This window comes from Salminus brasiliensis, chromosome 1 (genome assembly GCF_030463535.1).
Source record: "Salminus brasiliensis chromosome 1, fSalBra1.hap2, whole genome shotgun sequence".
NCBI classification, from domain to species: Eukaryota; Metazoa; Chordata; class Actinopteri; order Characiformes; family Bryconidae; genus Salminus; species Salminus brasiliensis.
The window spans coordinates 1884811-1897241 of NC_132878.1; the positions used below are offsets into that span (position 1 = coordinate 1884811).

Below are 12431 nucleotides of genomic sequence, written 5' to 3' on the forward strand. Positions count from 1 at the left end.
TTTGGCCTCGTGGCGCAGGAAGCAATCCAAAAGGTGCGCGAGCTGAGAGGATGTGAGGGTGTGGACAGAAGGCGCGAAGGTGTGAACGTGGCGCGTGCAGGAGTTTAAAGAGAAGCGGAGGCCTTTGAAGTGCACGAGGAGCAGCTAGCGGCTCGAGGCTAAGGAAGTTTTCAAAAACGGGGGTTGTTGGGGGGGGCGTTTTATCAGCACTATCTAGAACCCTTTTTTGTATCTGTGTAGAACACTGCAGAACACAGGCAGATAGAGCTACACTAAACGGACAAAAGTATTGGGACACTTGATCATTTATCGCTTCTTAAATAAAAAGGCTGTTAAATCCTGCTGCTGGTGGAGTAACAGTAACTGGCTTTGTGCTAGATTTTGGAGGAGCATTGCTGTGAGGATTTGATTGCATTCAGTCACAAGTGTGACCAGAATGACTCCCCAACTCATCCCAGAAGTACTGGGTTCTTCCACTGCTCCACAGCTCAATGCTGGGGGGCTTTATATAAACCCCTCTACTAGCCCACGCCTGGTATTATTAGGCAGCATGGAGCCAATAGGGTCATTATGATGTCCTATTCTATTGGCAGTACGTCTCTACAGGGACTGTATCAGCAAGTAGCTGAATGAAGGGACCATAGAAAGGTTGGAGAGGCGGGTTTGGGGCTGGAAGGCCGCTGGAAGGCCGCTGGTTCGGCTGGTGTTCATGGCACTAAGGTGTGTGTGTGTGTGTGTGCAGTGCAGATACACAGACAGACAGACAGACAGACACAGGAAGAGAGGAAGGCCGGACTCGAGGGCTTCTATTGGAATGCATTTATTTCCGCTTTCAGCAAACGCAGAGAGGAGCCGGAAACGAGGGAATGATCAGTTAATAAATTAATGTGCAAAATACATAAATATCACCGAACAGTACCAGCAGCTCCGGTACCGCTCGGCGAAGAGTAGAAAAATACTAAACATCTGACAGCAGCTCTCATTTATACACTATTTACACAGGGTTCACAGTTCCACAGCTCTAAATAAATACTCCTCCATCTCCAATATCTCTGATCGAGGATCAATAAAGTCTCTTATCTCTAATCATCTCTAATCACTGCATAACTTTATTGCACCTGCCCGGTTTCAGGCTCTGTCCGTCCACAGTTTCAGTCTCAGTCTCAAGGCCACGGCCTCCACACGCACTGCCCGGCGCTGACCTGCTGCCCCGGGGCGGGCTGTGAGGTGGTGTGTGTGTCTCTGTGGAGCTGTGGCAGGCCGCCGGGGTGCGTGTGCCGCGGTGGGACGACGTACGGGTGCGGATGAGAGTGTCCGCGTGTGCAGGCCACCCTCTTCTCGGGGGCGGACGCTCTGGGCGAGGTTCTGGCCGAGGCCGGTGCGGGCGCGTGCGGGCGGCTCAGGCGTTGGCACAGGCTCGCAGGTAAGGAGGCCTGCAGGCCGCGGGACTCTCCCTCCGTCTGCAGGAAGAGGGCCGCCTTGTGCAGGCATGCTGAGAAGCCGTCCAAGAACTGCCTTCCTTCTGAGGCATCCTCGGAGTGCTGGCTCCTCTTGGTCTGGGACATGGAGGTCTGCAGGAAGAGCACGGTGTGCTCCAGGATCTCAGCTTTCTCCACTCGCCTCTGAGATGCAGCCTGGAAAGAAGGAGAGGAAGGTTTAGGAACCTGAAGATGATCTCAGTGGGTCGAGATTGCAAGTCCCGGTCAGGATGCTGGAGATAAGGGGAAAGTGCTCGTATCTCACCTCAGGGCCTTGCAGGAGTAACGCTCTCAGACTCTCCAGACTTCTATTCATCCTTTCTCGCCTCCTTCGCTCTACCTGAGGCTTTAACAGCTGTGGGACAAGCAGAGGTGAGAGAAACGTCAGTGGGGGGTCAGAACGGCGACTCTCTGTCCAGCTTGTAGCTCAGACAGGGTAACGTACATTTGCAGACATTTACTAAACACAACCATAAACACAAATGAATCCCTGTTTATTTAATATACAGATGGAATTAAGCTTATAGACAGAGCAGCTGGCTTGTGTTGAGTCTTTAAACTGCAGCTGAAGGTCACGTGATCTTACCTTTCTGTCCATTTTCAGGCTCTCGGTCTCGTCCAGGTTTCTCATTGCTGGTGTATTCCACAGGTCACTCGTCATGACTGCTGGTGGTCTGCTCTCGAAGCTTGTAGATAGGCGTGTGCTGGCTCTTTGGGGGCCTCTCGCCGTACTTAAAGGCGTGCGAGTGTGAGGTGACGTCATAGGACACGCCCACAGCCGGGCCTAGTGACCAATCAGGAGCCAAGGCACCTCTGTAAGGGTGTTTTCGATGGAAAGGCCATTAGACGGTCCATTATATCAGTAATACTGTCAATATATATCCTCTCTATAAACAAAACCACAGGGGCTTAAAAGTGCAGTGGAGCGAAAGTATTGGTACAGCAGCCAGGGAGGTCCTAAAGGGGTTCAAAAAAGGGACTTTACTGGTTGGATCTTCTCTTTTGGTGTACAATTAAGCACTGCAGCTGCACAGTGATAGGGGTGGTCTACAGTAAAGCAGTAAAGTACATTAAGAATATTAATCAATGAACTGATTGATTATTGATTGGCTCTGAGGCTGTGGAGCTTAAAGCCTGTTTTATTTAAAGCTCCATCCAGGGGCTTTTCTTGGAGCCTCTCTTGGAAATCGCAGAGATCAAAGCTTGGAGAGCGCTCTGGCACGCGCTCTCTGCCACCTCGACTTCCGTAGGCACGCGTGTGGTAGGTGTTAATGGCCCTCGTGTGCCTCGCGAGCGCGTGTGTGAGACAAACGTCCGTGCTGTAAACATGAAAGAAGGCGCCAACTAGGATTAAGCACGAGGTTTAACCAGCAGCGCGCAGGTTCGAACCCACCCAGACCCAAACATCCTCCACACCGTCTGCTGACCTGCACCACTTCTGCAGGCTGTTTACACGACTCTCTCCCTCTCTCAGTTCAGCTTGCAGGCACGCGCACTGGGAGTTTTGTATTTAACAGAGTTTATGAGCCTCGTGAGTCATAGAAAGTCCATCAGAAGTCCGAGATCAGCACTAATCTGAAATATAAAACTACTAGTGCGCGTGCCTGCAATCTGTAATAATCTGCAAATCTTACTTTGCGAGCATGAACAGATACGATATTTACGCACGGGTACACAGTGTTTATACATTGATATACAGCATATAAGTTATATATACGATATTTACGCATGGGTATACAGTGTTTACGCATGCATATACAGCATTTGCGTTGTATATACGATATTTACGCACGGGTACACAGTGTTTATACATTGATATACAGCATATACGTTATATATACGATATTTACGCATGGGTATACAGTGTTTACGCATGCATATACAGCATTTGCGTTATATATACGATATTTACGCATGGGTATACAGTGTTTATAAATTAATATACAGCATATACGTTAGATATACGATATTAACGCATGGGTCCACAGTGTTTACGCATGCATATACAGCAAATAAACGCGAAGAAAATGTTTACGCATGGATATAAGGTATTTACGCAGGGACATGTTGCATTTACGTTAAATACACAATATTTACGCACGGGTACACACTGTTTACGCATGGATATACAGCATTTAGGTTAGATATACAATATGTACGCATGGGTACACAGTGTTTACGCATGGGTATACAGCATTTAGGTTATATATACGATATTTACGCATGGGTATACAGTGTTTACGCATGGGTATACAGCATTTAGGTTAGATATACGATATTTGGGTATGCAGCTTTGACGCTTAAATAAATAGCATTTTGGCTTGGATATGTATTATTTACTCATGTAAAATAGTTGATTTTCGCATGAATTTACAATATTTGTGCATGTAAATACGCATAGATGATATGCAGCGTTTATGAATGGATTTACACAGTACTTACGCTGGGATATACAGTATTTACGCATGAACATGCATGTATATAGGCATAGATATAGGGGATTTACACATGGGTGTATTTAAGCAGCTTTATGCATGATTACTTTTACGCACGGATGCCTTTGCGCATGGTTACCTTTACGCAGGGATGTTTACCTATAGACGTCGTCACATTTGTTTTTCATTGTAATCTATTGATTATCTTTACGCATGGAGGACAACGCGTTTGTAAATGTTTACGTATGGGGACCATATTGCATGCATTTACTGCTGAGCAGCACGTGCTCCTTACTGCTTAGCATCACAGTAAATGCCTTTTAAACTGTAAGAAGTGCTTTCTGCGCTGAAGGAGAAGCTGCTCGTGCGTATTTACATATGAACGTGATCTCGCGCCTTTTTGGACCTTTTGATGGTGGCGACGGTGATGGCACGTGAAAAGCACAGCAGGGTAGCGCTGCACAGAGGTGTGAACACGCGCCAAGCGCTGCATATCTATCAGTACCCCCCCCCCCCCACACACACACACACACCACCCCCCACAGCACAACTTCATTTTAGAAAACACCACCATTACAATACATACTGATAAACAGCCCCCTATATCTGCAGTGTGTGTTAGCTTAGCTGTAGCCAAGCTTCCCAGTTCCTACTCAAACTTAACAGATAGACACTCCCATAAACCACTGACTTTATGTTTATGTGGGTTTATTTTAATGTTATATAGAGTTAATTACAGGTAGACACTCTCACTGACCACTGACTTTCTGTTTATTTGGGTTTATTCTAATGTTATATAGAGTTAATTACAGGTAGACACTCTCACTGACCACTGACTATGTTTATTTGGGTTTATTCTAAAATTATATAGAGTTAATTACAGGTAGACACTCTTGCTGACCACTGACTTTATGTTTATTTGGGTTTATTCTAATGTTATATAGAGTTAATTACAGGTAGACACTCTCACTGATCACTGACTTTCTGTTTATTTGGGTTTATTCTAATGTTATATAGAGTTAATTACAGGTAGACACTCTCACTGACCACTGACTTTATGTTTATTTGGGTTTATTCTAATGTTATATAGAGTTAATTACAGGTAGACACTCTCACTGACCACTGACTTTATGTTTATTTGGGTTTATTCTAATGTTATATAGAGTTAATTACAGGTAGACACTCTCGCTGACCACTGACTTTATGTTTATTTGGGTTTATTCTAATGGTATATAGAGTTAATTACAGGTAGACACTCTCACTGACCACTGACTTTATGTTTATTTGGGTTTATTCTAATGTTATATAGAGTTAATTACAGGTAGACACTCTCGCTGACCACTGACTTTATGGTTATTTGGGTTTATTCTAATATTATATAGAGTTAATTACAGGTAGACACTCTCACTGACCACTGACTTTCTGTTTATTTGGGTTTATTCTAATGTTATATAGAGTTAATTACAGGTAGACACTCTCGCTGACCACTGACTTTATGGTTATTTGGGTTTATTCTAATATTATATAGAGTTAATTACAGGTAGACACTCTCACTGACCACTGACTTTATGTTTATTTGGGTTTATTCTAATGTTATATAGAGTTAATTACAGGTAGACACTCTCACTGACCACTGACTTTCTGTTTATTTGGGTTTATTCTAATGTTATATAGAGTTAATTACAGGTAGACACTCTCACTGACCACTGACTTTCTGTTTATTTGGGTTTATTCTAATGTTATATAGAGTTAATTACAGGTAGACACTCTCACTGACCACTGACTTTCTGTTTATTTGGGTTTATTCTAATGTTATATAGAGTTAATTACAGGTAGACACTCTCACTGACCACTGACTTTCTGTTTATTTGGGTTTATTCTAATGTTATATAGAGTTAATTACAGGTAGACACTCTCACTGACCACTGACTTTCTGTTTATTTGGGTTTATTCTAATGTTATATAGAGTTAATTACAGGTAGACACTCTCACTGACCACTGACTTTCTGTTTATTTGGGTTTATTCTAATGTTATATAGAGTTAATTACAGGTAGACACTCTCACTGACCACTGACTTTCTGTTTATTTGGGTTTATTCTAATGTTATATAGAGTTAATTACAGGTAGACACTCTCACTGACCACTGACTTTCTGTTTATTTGGGTTTATTCTAATGTTATATAGAGTTAATTACAGGTAGACACTCTCACTGACCACTGACTTTCTGTTTATTTGGGTTTATTCTAATGTTATATAGAGTTAATTACAGGTAGACACTCTCACTGACCACTGACTTTCTGTTTATTTGGGTTTATTCTAATGTTATATAGAGTTAATTACAGGTAGACACTCTCACTGACCACTGACTTTCTGTTTATTTGGGTTTATTCTAATGTTATATAGAGTTAATTACAGGTAGACACTCTCACTGACCACTGACTTTATGTTTATTTGGGTTTATTCTAATGTTATATAGAGTTAATTACAGGTAGACACTCTCTCTGACTTTATGTTTACCGATCGCGGAGCCACATTCCAACTCACTCGTGCAAATGTGCTGGAGATCAAGTAAATGGCACGCGCTGGTCGGAAGAACAGCTCGCGCGTGTGAGGTGTGAACTGTTGCTAGGTGTGAAATGGTGGGAAGTGTGTGTACGAGGGCTGGGGTGTTGTTCTTTGTGTGTGTGTGTGTGTGTGTGTGTGTGGGGGGGGGGGGGTTGTTAGGGCGCAACTCAGTCTTGCCTTATTCTTCCATCTGTCTATTAAAATTAGCCCCGCCCCCACCATCTCATAGGTGGAGGAGCGTCCTACTTGCGTCCTTATATCTGATACAGTCCGCGCTCACTCATCGCGTGCATCATTCCAATAAACATCTGTTGCTAAGCAACAACAGCCGTCGCTTTGCCTTATACCTTATATGTCCAAATGTTTGTGGACGCTCCTTCTAATGGCCAATGCTAACACAGATTTGGGGGCATAAACCCCCCCAGCATTGAGCTGTGGAGCAGTGGAAGAACTGTATGGAGTGATGATGGTGGAGGAGCTCCATCCAGTATTTTTGGGATGAGTTGGGGATCCAACATCCTGACCTCACCAACGCTCTTGGTGCTGAATGCAATCAAATCCTCACAGCAATGCTCCTCCAAAACCTAGAAGAAAACCCTCTTCCCTAGACAGTAGAGACAGTTACTCCAACAAAAGCTCTTGATTTCAGAAGAAACAATGAATGAGGAGATGTCCCAATACTTTTGTCCATGTAGTGTATGTCCAAAAGTGGAATGGGATGCTCTGGAGCAGCCTTGCTACATCGCCCCCTAGAGCAAAGAAGGTCCAACGGTCCAAAGATCTGGGCCCAGTTTCTTTGAGATCTTTTGGGGAAACTGGGTCCAGATCTTTGGGGACAGTGGTGGCTCAGGGTTCTGAGAGCCTCACCAGGGTCTGAGAAACCGGGCCTAGCTGTCTCGAAAGAACTCGAGGCCGTGTTCAGTTCAGGTAGCCTCACTGAGTAGGTGTGAGCGGCAGCCCCAGCGTTGGTGTTTGCCTGGGAACGGACTGCTTCTCCGGTTCTCTCAGTAATCTGTGACAACTCGGACACCTCAGCAGCTGAGGGGTGTGTATGACCTACATCACACGTGGAGAGATGGACGGTTCAGTAGCAATGAACTTGGTGCTCACAGAAAGCAGAGCTCCTGCTGCTGAAGCCTTTGTAACCCAGAAGGGGTTAGGAGGCCCCCTGGTGGTTGTGGGGCCATTAACAGCCATGAAGTGAATGGTGTTACAGGGGCATGTCTGACTGTCTGGGAAATCTGTTGGACGGTACTGTATTGTACTGTACTTTACTGTACTGTGCTATAATGTATTTTTTGTACTGTGCTGTACTGCTGTGTGTGCTGTATTTGTATTGTATTATAGTGTACTGTTCTGTACTGCACTGTACAGTTTTGTATTGCAATATACTGTACTAGGTGTAATTAGTAATTACACAGTATTGTACTGTACTGTATTATACTTATACTGTACTGTATGGTATCATATGGTACTGTACTATATTATACTGTATGGTATTGTACTGTACTGTACTTATACTGTACTGTATTGTATTATATTGTACTGTACTGTACTTATACTGTACTGTATTGTATTATATTGTACTGTACTGTATTATACTGTATTGTATTGTACTGTATTGTATTATATTGTACTGCACTATACTGCACTGTATTATACTGTACTGTACTTATACTGTACTGTATTGTATTATATTGTACTGCACTATACTGCACTGTATTATATTGTACTGTTATGTACTGTACTGTATTATATTGTACTGTTATATACTGTACTGTATTATATGGTTATATACTGTACTGTATTATACTGTACTGTATTGTACTATGCTGTATTATACTGTACTGTACTGTACTGTATTATATTGTGCTGTTATGTACTGTACTATATGGTACTGTATTGTACTGTATTATACTGTACTGTATTCTATTGTACTGTATTATACAGCACTGTACTGTAGTATATGGTACTATATTCTATTGTACTGTTATGCACTGTACTGTATAATATTGTACTGTTATGTTTTATACTGTAGTGTATCATATTGTACTGTTATGTACTGTACTATACTGTATTATTCTGTACTGTATTATTCTGTACTGTACTGAAGAAACTTTTGGTCTCTAGGTCTGAAGCTTCGGGTCAGCAGCAGGTCAGGACAGCCCCATTCCTCCACTGGTCTCCAGTACAGGTCTGACCTCATGGTGCACTTTCCTGCATGTGCTGAGTTAAAGTGCTGTTATGGGTTTATGGGTTTATGGTTCTGGAGCTCTGCTCTGTTTATCCATCTCCATCAAATCACCTCCACCCTCCACCTCCTCCCTCCCACCTTGCCACACTTTTGGGACACAAAACAGTGTGTGTGTGTGTGTGTGTGTGTGTGTGTTTGAGGCTGAACTGTCTGTCACCCAGACAGACACACATCCAGCAATCACAATGCTAATGAAGGTGTCACGGGGAAGGTGTGTGTGTACTCACAAGCTCACCTTCTATAAGCTTTCCCACGGGGGGTTTCTGAGGGCAGAGTCCACCTGGTCTTTATGGCTCATGCAGTAAAAAACACTACAAATAAATCAATAGAGAAACATAGCATTGAGTTATGGCCTTTCTGGACACATGTAGTGGTAGTGTGTTGCACATTACAATACAATATGATAAAGTACAGTAATAAATAAAGCCAGCACTGAGCCTTGTGGAACCCCACAGCTAATTAATGTAAAATAAATCAGATTCAATATTCTTTCAGCATTGTTTATTTTACTTATTAATATGAATCATTACATTAATATTTACCCTATCCCTATCATCATATACCTCTCCAATGACTTAATTAATAATCCATAATCAATCATATCGATGGCTTTTAGGCATCTGATCACCCCACAGTACAACCAGCTGCATCACAGCCATTAAGGTGGATCTGTTTGCTCTAAATGTAAAATGATCCTGGTTGACCTTCCAGGTTCTCGTGGGAAAGCTGGCGGTGCTCTGTGTAAAGTGTCAGCTCACACACACTCCTCTAAGTGTGTCTCTATGCTTATTATGGTCTGTTTGACACGTCTTGTTAACACTGAACGTGCCACCAGAAGAGGACAAACGCTGAAGAAGCTCCAGCTCCAGCGTGGGAATGACTTAGTGGAAGTTCTTCCTCGTGGATAAACAGAGCAGAGCTCCAGAACCATAAACCCATTAAAGCTCCTCAATTCAGCACATGCTGGAAAGTGAGGTGCACCATGAGGTCAGAGCAGTACTGGTGCTGACCTGCTGCTGACCTGAACTCCAGGACTCCCAAACCGTCCTCCAGAACTTTCCTTAAGAAGGTTCTCCAGCAGATAAACAGCAACATCTCCCAGTGCTGGAACTGCCCATGAGAACTGCACTCCATGAATGCCTGTGCAGATGAGGTGTAGATCAGCGGTTCAGTACTAATGGATGACCCAGCCGCCCTTTCCCCCTCACTTCAGCATCTTTAAACGACATACTGGTACAGAAGGAGGCCCCCTGGTGGCTGTTGGGCTGTAAGCAGCCACGTATGTTGCTCATTTGGTAGAGCTAGCTCTGACTGGAGTGCTGACCACTGGGTCCACCAAAGTTCTCCAGTGGAGCTCTGAATTGAGCTCCATTCCCTTAAAAACACCTAAAGCTGAGTGTGTTTGAGGAGTGTGAGGATGGGAACGGCTCACACACTATCTCTAATGCTCACTTTTTTATCAGCTGTGACACCTGTAGAGCATTCCCATGGCCCTTACACACCTACACACACTCAGGACGGGCCCAGAAACAGATCTACAGATCTTCTTCACCATCATCATCTCAGACCATCTCAGCTCTGAGCCCGAAATTGGTTCAGATTTTCAGATTTGATTTGATGGTCATTCTGGTTTAGTCCTGAAGAAATGATCCTGGTTGACCTTCCAGGTTCTCGTGGGAAAGCTGGCGGTGCTCTGTGTAAAGTGTCAGCTCACACACACTCCTCTAAGTGTGTCTCTATGCTTATTATGGTCTGTTTGACACGTCTTGTTAACACTGAACGTGCCACCAGAAGAGGACAAACGCTGAAGAAGCTCCAGCTCCAGCGTGGGAATGACTTAGTGGAAGTTCTTCCTCGTGGATAAACAGAGCAGAGCTCCAGAACCATAAACCCATTAAAGCTCCTCAATTCAGCACATGCTGGAAAGTGAGGTGCACCATGAGGTCAGAGCAGTACTGGAGACCAGTGGAGAAATGGGGCTGTTCTGACCTGCTGCTGACCTGGACTCATTTTTCTGAAGCTTCAGTTCTCCAGAACTTCTGACAGTGCATCCAGCACAGCATTCATAACTTCCTCACCAATTTAACACTTCATCCATCACTACAATTCAGAAACGTGGAACCAGTGTAGACCTTCACCCAGCCAACATGCTCATGTGGGGCTCACATGGGTGGACCGTGGGCTAGGTGGAGTCCAGGTGCGTATGGGTTCTGAGTGGGCCCCAATGAATCTCACATAGGTCCCATCTAGACTCCATGTGCAGTGTACAGTCCAGATGGGGCCCATGCTTAACCCCTCTTGGTCCCATCACTGACCCTGGTGGCCCCACCATAGGCCACAAGTTCACAAACAAAAAGACCACAAGTATGAACATGTCAACTCTACAGATCTACACCTTAGACAGTGGTCAATCATAGTGATGGACCAAGGCTGACCATTCGGCCCCAACAATGTAAGATGACTCCATTCATCATGTCCATTCTGTATGTTCTAACTAAAGTGTGGAGATTTTCTTTTTGAACTTTTAGACATTGGAGGAACCAATGGTCATCACTTCAGCAGAAGATCTACACATTAGACAATGGTCAATCATAGTGATGGACCAAGGCTGACCATTAGCCCCAACAATGAAGCAGTGTAGCTGCAGAGCTTTCTCCATTTCTACCTAACATTGTGGACATTTTCTTCTGCCCTTCAGACAGGTGGAGTGCTGACCATTGGCCCCACCAAAGTCCAGAAGATCACAAAGAAAATGTCCACACCGAAAATACCAAGATCCCCACAGTGTAGGACAACGTCCATCACAACGTCCATCACTGAGTTCCACACATTTCTAACTGAACCTCTGGACCTTCTGTTCTGTCCTCCAGACTATTGGACAGGTGAACATCGGTTCCACCAAAGCCTGACCCTGTCTGCAGCCCTATTCCTCCGCTGGTGGGCGGAGTCCTGCAGTTTCTGGAGGAATAAATCGATCAAATGAATATTGATTAGATATTGATATGGATGAGGCCACTTGGTAGAAGAGTAGGTCTGACGTGTGAATGGGTAGAATGGATAGAAGCTCGTGGGAAAGCTGGCGGTGCTCTGTGTAAAGTGTCAGCTCACACACACTCCTCTAAGTGTGTCACTATGCTTATTATGGTCTGTTTGACACGTCTTGTTAACACTGAACGTGCCACCAGAAGAGGACAAACGCTGAAGAAGCTCCAGCTCCAGCGTGGGAATGACTTAGTGGAAGTTCTTCCTCGTGGATAAACAGAGCAGAGCTCCAGAACCATAAACCCATTAAAGCTCCTCAATTCAGCACATGCTGGAAAGTGAGGTGCACCATGAGGTCAGACCAGTACTGGAGACCAGTGGAGAAATGGAGCTGTTCTGACCTGCTGCTGACCAGAACCTTTAAAGAAGGTTCTCCAGCAGATCCACAGCAGTGGAGAGGTCAGAAGAAGGGAACAAGCTCCAGCTCCAACCAGCAAATGTCAGTGCTGTCAGCAGGGGGCGCAGGAGCGTGCAGATCAGACCACTTCAAGCTATCGTCTCATTCATTCCCACGCTGGAGGACGTTTGTCCTCTTCTGGTGGCACGTTCAGTGTTAACACGACGTGTCAAACAGACCATAATAAGCATAGAGACACACTTAGAGGAGTGTGTGTGAGCTGACACTTTACACAGAGCACTGCCAGCTTTCCCACGAG

General features: G+C 44.4%; 1 protein-coding gene across 1 annotated transcript; it reads right to left on the reverse strand.

Annotated features, from left to right (window-relative positions):
• Positions 1-1163: 1163 nt before the first annotated feature.
• Positions 1164-2109, reverse strand: her7 (hairy and enhancer of split related-7). Its single transcript, XM_072659884.1, has 3 exons — positions 2065-2109; positions 1744-1833; positions 1164-1634 (listed from the first exon to the last, which is right to left on the reverse strand). Exons 1-3 carry the CDS (start codon positions 2107-2109, stop codon positions 1164-1166), a joined length of 606 nt encoding a protein of 201 aa, XP_072515985.1.
• Positions 2110-12431: the final 10322 nt, after the last annotated feature.